Source organism: Varroa jacobsoni, unplaced genomic scaffold (assembly GCF_002532875.2).
Source record: "Varroa jacobsoni isolate VJ856 unplaced genomic scaffold, vjacob_1.0 scaffold_573, whole genome shotgun sequence".
Taxonomy (NCBI): Eukaryota; Metazoa; Arthropoda; class Arachnida; order Mesostigmata; family Varroidae; genus Varroa; species Varroa jacobsoni.
The window spans coordinates 284,405-298,907 of NW_019213475.1; the positions used below are offsets into that span (position 1 = coordinate 284,405).

Below are 14,503 nucleotides of genomic sequence, written 5' to 3' on the forward strand. Positions count from 1 at the left end.
ATAGCCGTTTCGAATATATATATTGGATATATATATCGGATATATATATTGGATCGGAAAGTTGTGTCTATGTGTATCGTTTTATAAACACATGCAAGTATAATTTAATGGATACTGAGTGGCCGAACAAACGTTCTAATTATTTAATTATTACCATGTATACATGTTGCTTTCGACTGTTTAAAAGAACATTAACTGGGAAATGTTTTGGATTTTACCACTTCATTCCTAATTAGTCTCGGACCAGCCGGATCAGATCGGACGTTAATGTACTTCAGACAGCTACTCTCGTATCAATGAATGTACAGAATTAGTAACTCTGTAGCTGGACGCTGTTGTTAAAGTGCGTCGTCCAGAGAATTCTACGAAGTGTACCTAAGGACGTTCGAATGAGCGTACGTGAGTAGGCCTTCTCTGGATAGACTTATTGCAAAGAATGCATAGTAAATTTTTCTTGTAATTCGGTTATCAGGGAGTGTCAGAACCGACGTTCAGGGTGTAAAGTTGTGCACTTTTTCAAGTTACAGCATCATGCGGCTATCGACTATAAGGTGAGCTTCTCTCGTGGGGCTAAGCAAGGGTACGTATCACAAGATTATATTCATATAACAGTAGTTACGATCGTGAGAATGATACCAGCGGTACATTTTCCATTACTAAATTACGTCATGTGTACCGCAAAATGTATAGATTTGCATCCTAAATAACTTGTTTTGCAGGTCGCAGTTTGAGAAAATTCTGACTAGCTTCAAGTTATTGTAACGTCTTGCGTAGGGTTTTTGGTCGGCTTCTATAAGTTTGCAGTACAGTTTTGGCAATAATGTATAACAGATCACATTGTCTGTGTGTCTTCGTTTTCGATCCTGCGAGTTACGCATTGCTCAATATTGGCAGATTTGGGCCTATTTAGCTTGCACTAGTGCACGGGTGATGTTTTGGTTCGCTGTGTCAGTCATCTACGATTTTCAAACGCTGTCCAAGAAGACGAATTGGTGATAAACGCTTAGAAGTATATATACTTATAACGTGAATCTCATAGGCCGCTGGCCAGCGGCCTTTTACCTGGGATACGAATATTTCCATCTCAGTTACAAAATAGCAAAAGCGGTTCGATTCGGCCTTAGGTGGTATATTCGTTACTAGCCCTAGGGCTTCGGACGTTTGAACTCAATATCGAAAGGGCTCACTCTGGCCTGGAGTCGTTCGATCTTTATCCGACTCGAACCATTTACGACTCAAACATAAGGGCATTGGCATTGAGCTGTTGCGTCGTCATCCTTTCAGGTCATAAACTAGTTTTGAGCTGTGTTTTTATACTCATTTATATCGACAATCCATCGTTTTATAGCTGTTCTAACAACTATTTATGTTTTAGAACAACGCGAGTTAGCACGACCAGTTATTATAAAGTGCCATTGATCGAGTCTAGTAAGTGTGCTACCGTGCACTAACAATAAATCTCATATAAATTGGCCTTCTAAATCGAAACCTCTTTCATTAAACGGAACACTGATATATCCTTAGCTCCTACTGCTAGGGGGTCAAACCTTAAGGGCGTCCCTAATATATGTTACCTGCATCCTATCTTATGCGATCACTATATATATATATATATACATGCTATTCAATAAAAACAAATCAATGAATGAATCAAATGAATCAAAGTCCAAACTAATCTACGTGGCGTGCCGAAGCGAAGGCTAGCGATCGGTTTCTAACCCTACGCCCTATTGTGCCATCAACAATAGATTTTAACGTAATTCAGCTATGACCTCTAGCCGTTGATGCTACATCAATGCTGGCTGGTAAATCACAACTCTTGCAATTATGTTGTCGCTTATTATAAGTTGTGTGCGTATTTGTTTCTTTTCAGCTGCTTGTGAGTCCCAATAGCTGCCGGCTTTGGTCAACGGATTTACTAGTAACGAACTCACCTGTCGTGGTTTGGCGATGGCGTCATTTTTGGGTAGTGACAGTTCATCTAGCTTAGCACGGTATAAGTAGCAGGGAGCCTAAAATTATCTTTTATTTTACACAAATTCATTCTGTGATTAGGCTTACGTCAAATAACTGCATCAGTCTCCTACTTCGTACTGCTAGCACTATTCGTATAAACAATATGCATATACGCTTACAGAAAACCCAATAAGCACTCAAGGAAAAACGAGTACTTATATTTTTCTGTTTTAGAACACCCTGAGTAATTGGATTTACCTGAAACTTCGCTGCGGTTTTTCAGAGGGTTGCCGCTGGCGCATTGATTCTACTATATAGTTGCTAACTTTTACCTCCGACGACGGGTCATATGAACAGATAGGCCCACACACATATTGAGCTTTAGCAGCATATAAGACTGGGTATTCTTAGCTGCCGGCTTCGGCCAATCTCACCTATCCCGTCCAACGTTCACAGAATTTTGACACTTTCTTAAAACTATTATTTCATCTGCATATAATAAATGGTTTTGCAGTAGAAACCTAACCGGATTAAATCGTTATACGTCAAAACAAATCTAGGCATATTATAGTTCTGGCCTAAAATTCTATCGGCTTACAAAGGGCTGATCACAACGTGTGTAAATAAAGGAAGTTCTCTCATTAAATTAACGACTCGGCGTAGACAATTTTGGGATAGCAAAAACACTTACAGAAGGTAGTTCAGTCACAATAACAACAGCGCATTAGAATAGAACATGTCTACCCGTGTCTAGTCAAACAGATGAAACCTGCTGGTACTTCGCAAGCGGCCAGAGGCTGCACTACATGGCCTATAGTTTAGGGTAATCATAATATTATAAGATGAAAACATCTCGCTACGGAAGCCAGTGTTATCATTCAAATCAATAGATGATAGCAGCAAAGTTTACTCTACGGAACGCCCATCAGAGCAATACATTGTGTATTGACCAGAGGGGCAGAACTTTTCAACACCCATGGTTAGAGGCGAAATTATACATTCAGTGTGGACTTTCGTGCAATTTAGATATTAATTGTAAATATAATCATTCATATTGCGTTTCCTTCGCTAAAGACGAGACGTTCTTCAGTAATTATATCTCGTGCTGAAAGGAGAGAGATATCCCGAGCGCTGACTTCTAGAATTTTCCAACGCAAGCTACTTGTAAGCGTCGTGATGAATTAACCGGTTATCTATTGCAATTAATACAAATACATAGTTGTGCTTTGCGAGACGCCCCCTACCGGCACGCCTGTACGTGCTTTCATTGAGAATGACATATTGTACAGGACAGGGGTGCTACAATACGTTTCTCTAGCACGGCCTTTGTGCTAAAAAATAGTCCAAAGTGGCTTAATTATGCATTGCTATGTAAGGACCCGCCACTTATAACACAGTTTGTCATTTTCCTGTAACACATTATGCATCTCAAATAGTCATCAGGAACACTGTTTACCAAATCCCTAGGCTAGTATATAAGCAAGAGACTAGATGCGAGCCCGTTAACCCGGACGCACGTCAGTGCATCCTGGCCAGTCTTATAATTCTCTAACAAATCAAAATTTTAGCACCAGCTGTAACATTCAATGTGTATCAGCCGCTTAGAAGTTAATTCGTAAGACGATATAAAATGATATGCTGGTAAAAAAAATGTCTCAAAAAATCTTGTAATTACAGCCTTCTTTATATATGTTAAATGTAGCCCTACAAACGTATCTACAATGGAAATATTGCAATACAAATAAAAAGCAATACGTATTAAAAAGATAAAAAAAATCAATTAATCATTAAAATATCTCGGCCCTTCTATGGAAAACTAATAACAAGATGTCGTTTATTTAATCACGTTACTCACACGCAAATTATATGACTAACTGTAAGCATTAGCTGAGTATGATAAAAATTTTACACATTTAATTGGCCTTAGGGGCCTAAATATTGGGGCCTTTGTCTCTAAGTCGCAAATCTTATACAAGTGAAAACATGGGAAAACCCATAGTGGCATAAAAACATCATCGGTGCTTCAAAAAAATAGGACAATAAAATCAAACAACGAAAAATTTACATAAGTCTGTTAAGTTTAAACGAAGGCGCCAGAGAGAAAGGGGCACGCCTCTAGGCTAATGCTGATCGCCGTCAGGAACCGCTTTCTTAAATCAGTCTCAACGAATGCACTCATTCGCTGACGTCACTAACGCTATATATACGAGTGAACGGAGTGCATCAACTGCTTACATCGCAGTGCAGCTCCAGATAGATTGTGTGGGCGTTGGCAGAACATTCCCGAGAAGTCTCTGCTCTACGATAAACGTAAGCTAGATTTGATTGTTCACCTGGCCGACCTTGTTGGCAGGCCCTAGGCATCTCGTCGAAAATCATGTCGTTCCCACAAGACTTCAAACGTTATCCTAACTCGGCACGACTAGATACCAATCTTAGCTACGAGAGTGCTATTTAGGATTGCGGAAAATACTCGATATTTCATCCCGTTACTCGAATACGGTCGCCATTTGGTTTTTTTTTGGCTACTTTTCTAGAATACTGAACGAATCAATCCAAGCTGAATCTAACTGGTACTCAGCTTCAGGTTTCTGTACTGTAGCTTTGTGGTAGCGTAAATGTCAAGTTACTGGGGTTCGCAATTGTATAGTAATAGATAATTAGCAAATACTGTGAAATTATTTGCATGATTTTCTGCAGTGTTCAGGCCAGAGGATACAAGGGTATACAGCCTGGGCTTCGACCATTACTGTTCGGCACCCTGCAATGTGAGGATATAGATTATCATACTAATCTACACAGTATCGCTTGCAATTAGGACCTGTGTAAAATGTGTCGATAATGTCCGCTGATCAGAAATGCTTAGATAGATGAAGGGGGTAAAAACGCAGAATGTTATGTATAATTTACTCATACCATTAATGTAGTTGAGTGCGACTAATATGTAGACTATTGCTCGTTTGTGCCTTGACAGCCTGTGTCAACGAACTTAGTATTTGTCATCGGTTGCGTTGACAACTGCCGTTGCTATGTATAGGCATATTCCGGCTAGCAATGACGCTTTTATTTAATTGTATCGTACGTATTAGCATGTCTATTAAATTGCTAATCGTAGCCTCATCTATGTTTACAGGTAATGCAGATTTTCGTGAAAACCCTAACCGGTAAGACTATCACCCTTGAGGTGGAATCTTCAGATACAATCGAAAATGTCAAGGCAAAGATTCAAGACAAGGAGGGTATTCCCCCAGACCAACAGAGATTAATCTTTGCTGGAAAACAGTTGGAAGACGGACGTACTCTTTCGGACTACAATATCCAAAAAGAGTCCACGCTCCATCTTGTACTTAGACTTCGCGGAGGTATGCAGATCTTCGTGAAAACCCTTACCGGAAAGACTATTACCCTGGAAGTTGAGCCCTCTGACACAATTGAGAATGTTAAAGCGAAAATCCAAGACAAAGAAGGTATCCCTCCAGATCAACAGAGGTTGATCTTTGCCGGTAAACAACTTGAAGACGGTCGTACCCTTTCAGACTACAATATCCAAAAAGAGTCCACCCTCCATCTTGTTCTTCGACTTCGTGGAGGTATGCAGATCTTCGTAAAAACGCTGACCGGAAAGACGATCACTCTAGAGGTTGAACCTAGCGATACAATCGAAAACGTTAAGGCAAAGATTCAAGACAAGGAAGGTATTCCGCCCGATCAGCAAAGGTTGATCTTTGCTGGCAAGCAGCTTGAAGACGGCCGAACGCTATCAGACTATAACATTCAGAAAGAGTCTACTCTACACCTCGTACTACGTCTTCGAGGAGGAATGCAGATTTTCGTGAAGACGCTCACAGGCAAAACTATCACACTCGAGGTAGAATCCAGTGATACCATTGAAAACGTCAAGGCCAAAATTCAGGACAAAGAAGGAATCCCTCCTGATCAACAGAGGCTAATTTTTGCTGGTAAACAGCTCGAAGATGGTCGTACTCTATCTGACTATAACATTCAGAAAGAGTCTACTCTTCATCTGGTGCTCAGACTCCGCGGAGGAAAATAAAGGCTATCTAAAAAAAGCGAAACGCGAAAGGTAAGTTACGTAACGTAACGCCACGTTACGTTTTATACGGGTAGGAAATACGTCACTGTCCTTAACAGGGCGTCTCTACGACCGAAGCTGCGGCACTGCATTTTAGTTTCAGACTCAATCAAGCTGTTTTAAGGGTGATTGTTGACGGGCCATGGCGTTGTTGATAATAAAATTGTAGTGATTTCTAACAGTCGCCCACCCGGGTCACTTGTATTAAAATAATAATTTTCTTTTTTGCAGGTGTCTGGTTGGCCTACAGAGTCGAAGGTGCAGGGTTGGCCAAGGTAAAAAACCTAAAGAAACTAGGAACCATAGTGACCTTTTAAGTGTGACAAGAAAAAATTTAAGACAAAACATACGACCATCGAATAGAGTTTGAAATTAAGGCACATTACTTTTTCTGTTGAATTGACTACGACCAAATTATATAGTCGACCTGTATAAATATCTAAAACATACCCCATTCATATTGTGTAGAACAAAATAAATGTTAGACTGTACAAAAACCTAAAATGTTGCTTTATTATTATTATATTTTTTATTATAATACTAGCCAAATATTATAATAGCTAATATATTAGCTGAGTTGACGTTTTCAGAATTTGTTGTCGGGGTTAAGAAAATACCGTTATCCGTTAATAATCCAAACCTTGTCGGTAGAACAAGATTTCCCCATTCGACCCCTTTTAATTGAAGCTCACCGTGACATCGTATCAGCTGTGGAAAAATACGTATATGGATATGAGACAGCTGGTCTCGCATCCAGAAATATATATATAGTTGTATATATCGGAAAAAGTTTGCTTCGAAGTGAAATACGCAATGGAACCGAATATTTGTTTGGTCGACCAGTTCCCATATGCAAAATTATACTCGGACAAAGAAGGTTCTTCGTCGAAGATTGAGTAAGCACAACATTTATCATCATTGCGTGAATGACCACAAATGCCGCAGTACTCCTTGCTGTGCTGATTTTTGAAATTGAAAATTTCAAATTGAAAATTTGTTAAAATGTTTTACGCGTGCGACCTTACTCTGCAAATATCCGTTTCAGTCTTCAGGATACGTGATATGTATGACCAGGTCTATTTCGAGATGAATCAATAACACATAATAACGATAGATGAAAATCACGTGGATCCATCGTTCTTTAATTTTGTCGTTTGTGATGATTCATATGAATGTTAGTTATATGTATGTTAGTCATTCATCAACATGCTTGGGAAAAACGGTCAACCATCAACCAACTGAAAATTAGTTTCATTGAATTTCACATTCATTTTTATAAATTGAGTACAATGAGCTGTGTGTATGACCTCTGCCGAATTCAACGAATTTCTGCATTGAAGTGGAAAAATCATTGACGATGAGGGACGAAATCTAATTTCGTTCAAGTATATTTAAAATTGAGAGGATGCGTTGAGTAAGTGCTTTTGTAGCTAATTAAGCTTCCTTCCACTCAAACTAAATTCAACTCACGTTTTCATTGAGCTAAGCCCAAATGATGACAAACATACGCCGAGAACGATTATTTGTCCCTAAATGTCAATTTGCTGCTATACTTTAGCCAAAAAATATTACGTTCTTCGCGAGAGCAGTGAAACTCTTTTTTTCCTGACCAAATAAATGCATAAACTTTTCCCGCCGCAACTGTACGTACAATTTAGCATATGTGATAGATAAAAACCTACATTGGCATCATTCCGGTATCAGTAGGATATAAACGCTCAAGCTATACTGATAGAAAGTATGTGAATTCTTAATGCATAATTTTTTTGACTGGGGGGTTTCTGTAGTACTAGGTTTGTTTACTTACATGCTCCGTGTGTGGCAAAGATGTAAGTGTGAATAGGGCTGAAAGATGCGTTAGCTCATGAACTTACGAACTGAGTGGTAAGTTCAGATTACTAAAGAAACACATCATGAAATAAAAGGATCCCCTAGTACACATCTCACTGTTATGCTAAGTGCTATGTGTGACAAACAAAGTGGCATTGTTCCGCAGTCATTGCACACGTCTTAGCTATCCAAAGTCCAGCTACCTTTGTGTACTTTGTTGTCCATCTGTGAACTAAATGTATATGTGCATGATTTTTTTTCTGTATCTTGAAAACAGTTGGGCAAGCTCAGCACGCGTTAATCTTTTTTTACAAATGGGTCTTTTTACAGTGGATCTTTTTCAAATATTGGTTGAAACTGCCGATTTTAAATTCAGGCGTGTGTCATGGAATGGCATTGCAACGTGAATACATGTTATCGGGCATCAACCTTCCCGTTAGATCTATTACGACAGGATACATCACAAAAGATTCACGAGCATCCTCATTTATAATAATCGATAGCTAAGTGAACGTGTTTTCAAAATTAAAAACAATTCTTTTTCTGAACGAAAAGTTTTCTGCTATAGTGCGTGACATGTCGCCCAGTTTTGTGTGCACGCCTATGACGAGTTTAACCCAGACACAAACAATTTGAGATTTACGCAAGCGCTATAGCTATAAACTTTTTGCATGCACTTTTATGCTGACGTAATCGTGCATCGAGTTTTACCGCAGTGGAACCCGCTCTGATTGCTTATTCCCTGTATCTTTCTTGCAACCTGTAATTTTCTCGATATTCTATGCGCTGTACATTTGTATTATATTCTATCGAAAATGTATTTAAGTGCCAGGTTTGTGATTTGATTTGATAGGAATATTTTTCTGTACTAGTTTTTGTCAATAAAGGAAAGGATCACATTACGCGGTAATTTTTTTGTCTAGTAACTGACACGTCTTATAAGAACTAATACAAAGTCAGTAAGGAAATTAACAGGTGCGAAAAAAAGTTTTGTTTAAATTAGGTAGCAGTTGTGCGTTATTATTATTGCGCTATTTTTGTTTAAGCACAGCGCCAATTCAATTAAAATATTAGACTGTATATGTACAAAGGTTTACACCATTTATCGCGTACGTTTTGGCGCAGCCCAATGCTAGTTACGCCTTGCGTAAAATATAAGGGCTGCTATGAATCGGACGCCAACCTTACTACTCGAAAAGAACTACAATAAGCTGAGCAAGGTCCATGAAAATACTTTATATCATAGCACTCACTGTTCGTATACGTTGCAGATCCTACCTGCAGCAAACGTCAGAAAAGCATTTATCAATCTTATTCAAGTAGTTAAGTTGTATCAGATAAATAAACTAGGTTTCTTTGGGTGTAGGTTAGGTTAGGTTAGGTGCATTTATTATTAGTTTGGAGAAACGGGTTAAGCTATTACGGAGAAAAAAGGAAATGAAAATTGTTTCAGTTTAAAATTACTACTGTTCCTGAGTGTCCCGTAGCTTCCCGAACACAATAAATCACTAATGTTACTGAGTTGACAATGGTGGCTATTAGAAAATCTCAGTAATGTCATGCCAAATTTTGAGTTAATGCTATCCGTACGCAATTCGCTTAGCTCCGATGTGACGTCTAGCTTAGTTTGTACAATACGCGAAATAATGATGCCCCATAACCGCAAGATCGGCGCTAACCAAATGAGGCAAATTACTAGGGATAATGGATCATCATCCGAACAATGACTGGCACCAGTGTCGATTAGCAGTTCCCTTTTGGTGACAACCTTATTTTAGCTAGAGTTTGGGCGCCTGCTTAAATTTGCTTAAAGTGACCCAACTAGTTCTCGTAATGCTTCTTGTAGTAAATTACTAAACTGTTTTAATAATAAATGATTCTAAATTTTTTTGCTTTTTCGGCGCTGTTCAGGTGAGTAGAAATACAGCACATCGTCGCATGTCTCAAAATTCGAAATCACACACTGTTTCCACTTACCTCGAGAAATAGAATAGCAAAAATATTCGGTATTTCAATTGTATAGCAAGGGATAAACAGACAATAGATTGTCAAACAATGAGAATAATCTAGTAGATGTAAGTGCATTACAGTGTATTCTGTTCTGTGTTAGCTTTAGCGACTTACTAATGTGATTGATTTCGCTAAGACAGATAATCATTATTTCCCGTAATATTTCCTCATTTTAGACTAACGTATTGTTGTCGTAACACATTATCTTTTATAACGATCACCTGGCTCAATAATATGGAATGATTTTCTTTTTGCGAGAAGCCTGTGGACTGGAATGGCACCTGTGCGCCAAACATTCAAATTCAAAATTGGCGCGTGCTACGAAGCTTCTCGAATGTGCCTGTTCATTGGTTGTCGTCTGTGACTCATCTGTTGCCAGGCCCGCGCCAGCGACACAGATTCAAGCGGACCAATCGGCGGCCTCACAGTGCTGACGTCATCAGCGCTATATAAACGAAAGCAGAACCTAGAGGGCCATTCAGTCGGCCACTGTGTTCGGTAGTAGCTGTACCGTGGTTTGCTGTGCAAATCGTCAAGGAAGCGTAAGAATTGATTTCTGTAGAGTTTCTTGAAGCATTTATCCTATTTGAGGCCAAACTCGATGTATGTGAAAGGTTTAAGAGTGAGTTTCACGAACGTCTTTCGTTTTTAGCCTCTCGAATAAATACGGTCATTCGTTTTTGCTGTGTGTGGGTGTACGGGATGCCTAGCCTTTGCTCGCCGTGGCTTTATGGCTGCTAAAATCCAAGCACTATTCGACGAAACCGTTCCTAGATCTTTCTGGTTGTTACGTGTAGCTAGTGCATTCTGTAGACGAAATTTTCGAGGAACGATTACAACGAGTGGTGGCTGTAGTTTCACTCTATTGTATATTTAAGTTAGGCCTAGGCAGTGTGAGGTACGCTGGTGACGAAAGGGGCTTGGCTCATCTAGTAGTTAGCACCCCCATCTGGGATTCTTGGCTGGTTGTCGCTTGACTGAAAAAGGGGTGCACTCGAGGTTCGTCGAGGTATTTGGGGAAATTGCTCTGAATGGGAAAAGTTTTTGCTAACATTCGTGTGTACTTCTATTGCCGCCTGGATCTTCTCCAAAACGTAATTCAAGAACTTCCTGATAAGCATTAGTTTCGATAATTATTGTAGGCTGCTCCATAAAGGCTTTGCAGGTGTAACCATGAAGCAACTTCAACGCGAAATCAAACGAGTGTTTATCGAGAATTTTCTAGTGCTGCAGGTTGCGTTTACGTTGACTAAAATGTAATCCTAGCTGCTTTGTGTAACGATGAGTTACAATTTTAAAGTTTGTCTCTGTATGGCGCATGTGCCCAGCTTGCTAGGAAAATTATTCATTTTATGATTATCCAATCGAAGCTTCTAGTGTCTTGGTTGCTGTTGTTCGGGTAAATCCTAAGCAGCTGCTTAGAACCTTCTATAAATAAAACTTGTTTGCTCTCAATTTTGCGTCGATGTGAATCGTGGAGAGATTCTGTGACCATAGTCAGCCCTTTATACGTACATTCAGGCTTGCCACTACAACTACGCAGCAGCCAAAACGAACCAAAAGATGGTTTCGTTTTGACCTTCACATCGGCTTAGGTGGCCAGAATTGGCGATACTGACTGCTGGGTAATCTGTTGAATATTGCCACAGAGTGGCGACCTAGACTGGTCCTGTTTTGTAACTTAACGTTGACTGAATGCGATTGCTTTCGTTAGCATTATCCCTAGGAATTTTCACTTGCAACTTTGCAGTTAACTGTGTTTCGTCATTGTTGGCTTAGGCGCCGTCGCGTTCCGGTGGTGATAGCTGTCGGTGTTGAGTAACATCTAGCCGATGACTGGAGATCAGTCTCGTTTTCTATTATTTACTATATGCCTGTATGCAAATTATTGGCTACGAAGTATGTACCTGACTTTCTATGATATGTGTAATTTTACAGAAAAATGCAAATCTTTGTGAAAACATTAACTGGGAAAACTATCACTCTAGACGTAGAGGGATCGGACACGATCGAGAACGTCAAGACAAAGATCCAGGATAAAGAAGGTATTCCACCAGATCAGCAGCGTCTGATTTTCGCTGGCAAGCAGCTAGAGGACGGTCGCACACTCTCCGATTACAATATACAGAAGGAATCGACTCTTCACCTCGTCCTCCGTTTGCGCGGAGGGATGCAGATCTTTGTGAAGACGCTCACTGGAAAAACCATAACCCTTGAAGTTGAACCCAGCGATACAATTGAAAATGTGAAGGCAAAAATCCAGGATAAAGAGGGCATCCCTCCGGATCAGCAACGTCTGATCTTTGCTGGCAAGCAACTGGAAGACGGCCGTACCCTCTCAGATTATAATATTCAAAAGGAGTCGACACTGCATCTCGTCTTGCGGCTTCGCGGTGGCATGCAGATCTTCGTCAAGACCCTCACGGGGAAGACTATCACACTTGAGGTTGAACCCAGCGATACAATTGAAAACGTGAAGGCCAAAATCCAGGACAAGGAGGGTATTCCTCCTGACCAGCAACGTCTCATTTTCGCCGGAAAACAACTCGAGGATGGTCGCACACTCAGTGACTACAACATTCAAAAGGAAAGCACGCTTCACTTGGTGCTTCGGCTCCGTGGCGGAATGCAGATCTTTGTCAAGACTCTCACCGGCAAGACGATCACGCTTGAAGTCGAGCCATCCGACACTATTGAAAATGTCAAAGCAAAGATCCAGGACAAAGAGGGCATTCCTCCTGACCAGCAACGTCTGATTTTTGCTGGAAAACAGTTGGAGGATGGCCGCACCCTTAACGATTATAACATTCAGAAGGAAAGCACTCTCCATCTTGTGCTTCGCCTGCGAGGTAAGTGTTTCTTGGAGATAGATAAAAAAATGTTTGAACTGCAGTTCCTGCAGTACATACCAGTAGGTAGCCGGACAAAGTACAAAGTAAACTTTTGAGCGTTAATGCTAGTGTTGCGCTTGCGCTACAAACGCGTATTTAAACAACTATCTATAAATTCGCACGGGTGTGTTTTGTATGAACAGGTGGAATGCAGATTTTTGTGAAAACCCTTACGGGAAAAACAATAACACTTGAAGTTGAGCCAAGCGACACCATTGAGAACGTAAAAGCGAAAATTCAAGACAAAGAGGGCATTCCGCCTGACCAACAGCGTCTCATCTTTGCTGGAAAACAACTCGAGGACGGTCGCACGCTATCGGACTACAACATCCAGAAGGAAAGCACCTTGCATCTCGTGCTCCGTCTCCGTGGCGGTATGCAAATCTTCGTAAAGACTTTGACGGGGAAGACCATTACCTTGGAGGTCGAACCCTCAGATACCATCGAGAACGTGAAGGCGAAAATTCAGGACAAGGAAGGTATCCCGCCTGACCAGCAGCGATTGATCTTTGCGGGTAAACAGCTCGAGGACGGTAGAACACTGTCAGACTACAACATCCAGAAAGAATCAACGCTCCACCTCGTTCTTCGTCTCCGAGGTAATTATCAAAATCATTAAGCGGCATTTTAGGTATCACGTATAGGCGTAACGGGCGGAGCACGGATTTTCCCACACATTTTCAAAAGATTTTGCAAATCGGACTGAAAAAGATTTTGCAAATCGGACTGAAAAAGATTTTGCAGTATTTATTTGGAGTAAGCACTGATCAAATAGCACTTAATTTCAGGTGGAATGCAAATTTTCGTTAAGACGTTGACCGGAAAAACCATAACCCTTGAGGTTGAGCCCTCGGATACCATCGAAAACGTAAAGGCAAAAATTCAGGATAAGGAGGGCATCCCCCCTGATCAGCAGCGTCTTATATTCGCTGGAAAACAACTCGAGGATGGACGTACCCTGTCCGATTACAATATTCAGAAAGAATCAACTCTGCACTTGGTGCTGCGCCTTCGTGGAGGACAGCTTACTATTTAATCTTAATGGGTGAACTGAGCAGCAACCTCAGTAAAGAATAAAAAAACGGTGTTCGGATATATTACAGTCTTGCCTTAAAAATTGGATCAGATCAAATAAAATTGGTGATATGCGGCGGTGCATAATTTGCGCGCTATATTATTGTGACAAATTAACTATCATGTCATAAATAAACAATCTTAAAGGAAAAAAACATGAACTAAACACCGTTATCACTTAGATACTATAGATAAATGCGATAAATCCATTGAACGATTGTTTCTTGTAAAAACGATTGCTTCCAGTAAAAACTGAATTAAACGCTAATAGCTACTTGTACTTTGAAATTACTATAACCATAATGTGTGACAGTTTATGCTGTAAGGTGCGATTAGTTTCTAATAACTATGCTGTAAGGTGCGATTAGTTTCGAAGAACTAGACAGTCATAGAAACAGGAAGAGATAGAAACATGCGAGCCATTTCTGTGTGCTTTTTCGTCGTTTGCCCTACCAACATTTCGGTTTTTCTAGACCCCAAAGGAAGCAAAGTTTTGCTTTGCTAAAACCCACTTAAAAGCAAAAATTTTTCTGTCAGCGAATGTTTTTTCTGAGCATAGAAATTTTTGTTCTAACCACGCATAGGAGAAATTAGGGCTAATTATTTTTTATTGAAGGCTTTCGAATCGCATGACTGAACATATTTAGTT

The 14,503-nt window shown here is 40.1% G+C and overlaps 2 protein-coding genes and 1 long non-coding RNA gene across 4 annotated transcripts in view; 2 read left to right on the plus strand and 1 right to left on the minus strand.

Annotated features, from left to right (window-relative positions):
- Window positions 1-3,814, minus strand: part of LOC111261615 (uncharacterized) — a 19,466-nt gene extending 15,652 nt beyond the window's left edge. The window contains exon 1 of the long non-coding RNA XR_002681108.2: window positions 2,648-3,814. This is a non-coding gene — a long non-coding RNA (uncharacterized LOC111261615). The remainder of the gene's footprint in view (window positions 1-2,647) is intronic.
- Window positions 3,815-4,128: 314 nt separating this feature from the next.
- On the plus strand, window positions 4,129-6,553 carry LOC147753305 (polyubiquitin-B). Its single transcript, XM_086968778.1, has 3 exons — window positions 4,129-4,266; window positions 5,090-6,040; window positions 6,281-6,553. Exon 2 carries the CDS (start codon window positions 5,093-5,095, stop codon window positions 6,008-6,010), a length of 918 nt encoding a protein of 305 aa, XP_086824904.1. The 5' UTR covers window positions 4,129-4,266; window positions 5,090-5,092; the 3' UTR covers window positions 6,011-6,040; window positions 6,281-6,553.
- A 3,779-nt stretch (window positions 6,554-10,332) lies between these two features.
- Window positions 10,333-14,020, plus strand: LOC111261623 (polyubiquitin-C). 2 transcript variants are annotated; one of them, XM_086968776.1, is made up of 4 exons: window positions 10,333-10,431; window positions 11,828-12,738; window positions 12,924-13,379; window positions 13,569-14,020. In XM_086968776.1, the coding sequence occupies exons 2-4, from the start codon at window positions 11,832-11,834 to the stop codon at window positions 13,814-13,816; spliced, it is 1,611 nt and encodes a 536-aa protein (XP_086824902.1). In that variant the 5' UTR covers window positions 10,333-10,431; window positions 11,828-11,831; the 3' UTR covers window positions 13,817-14,020. The 2 variants fall into 2 exon arrangements, with proteins under 2 accessions (XP_086824902.1, XP_086824903.1); XM_086968777.1 differs by having other exon boundaries at window positions 10,402-10,511.
- Window positions 14,021-14,503: the final 483 nt, after the last annotated feature.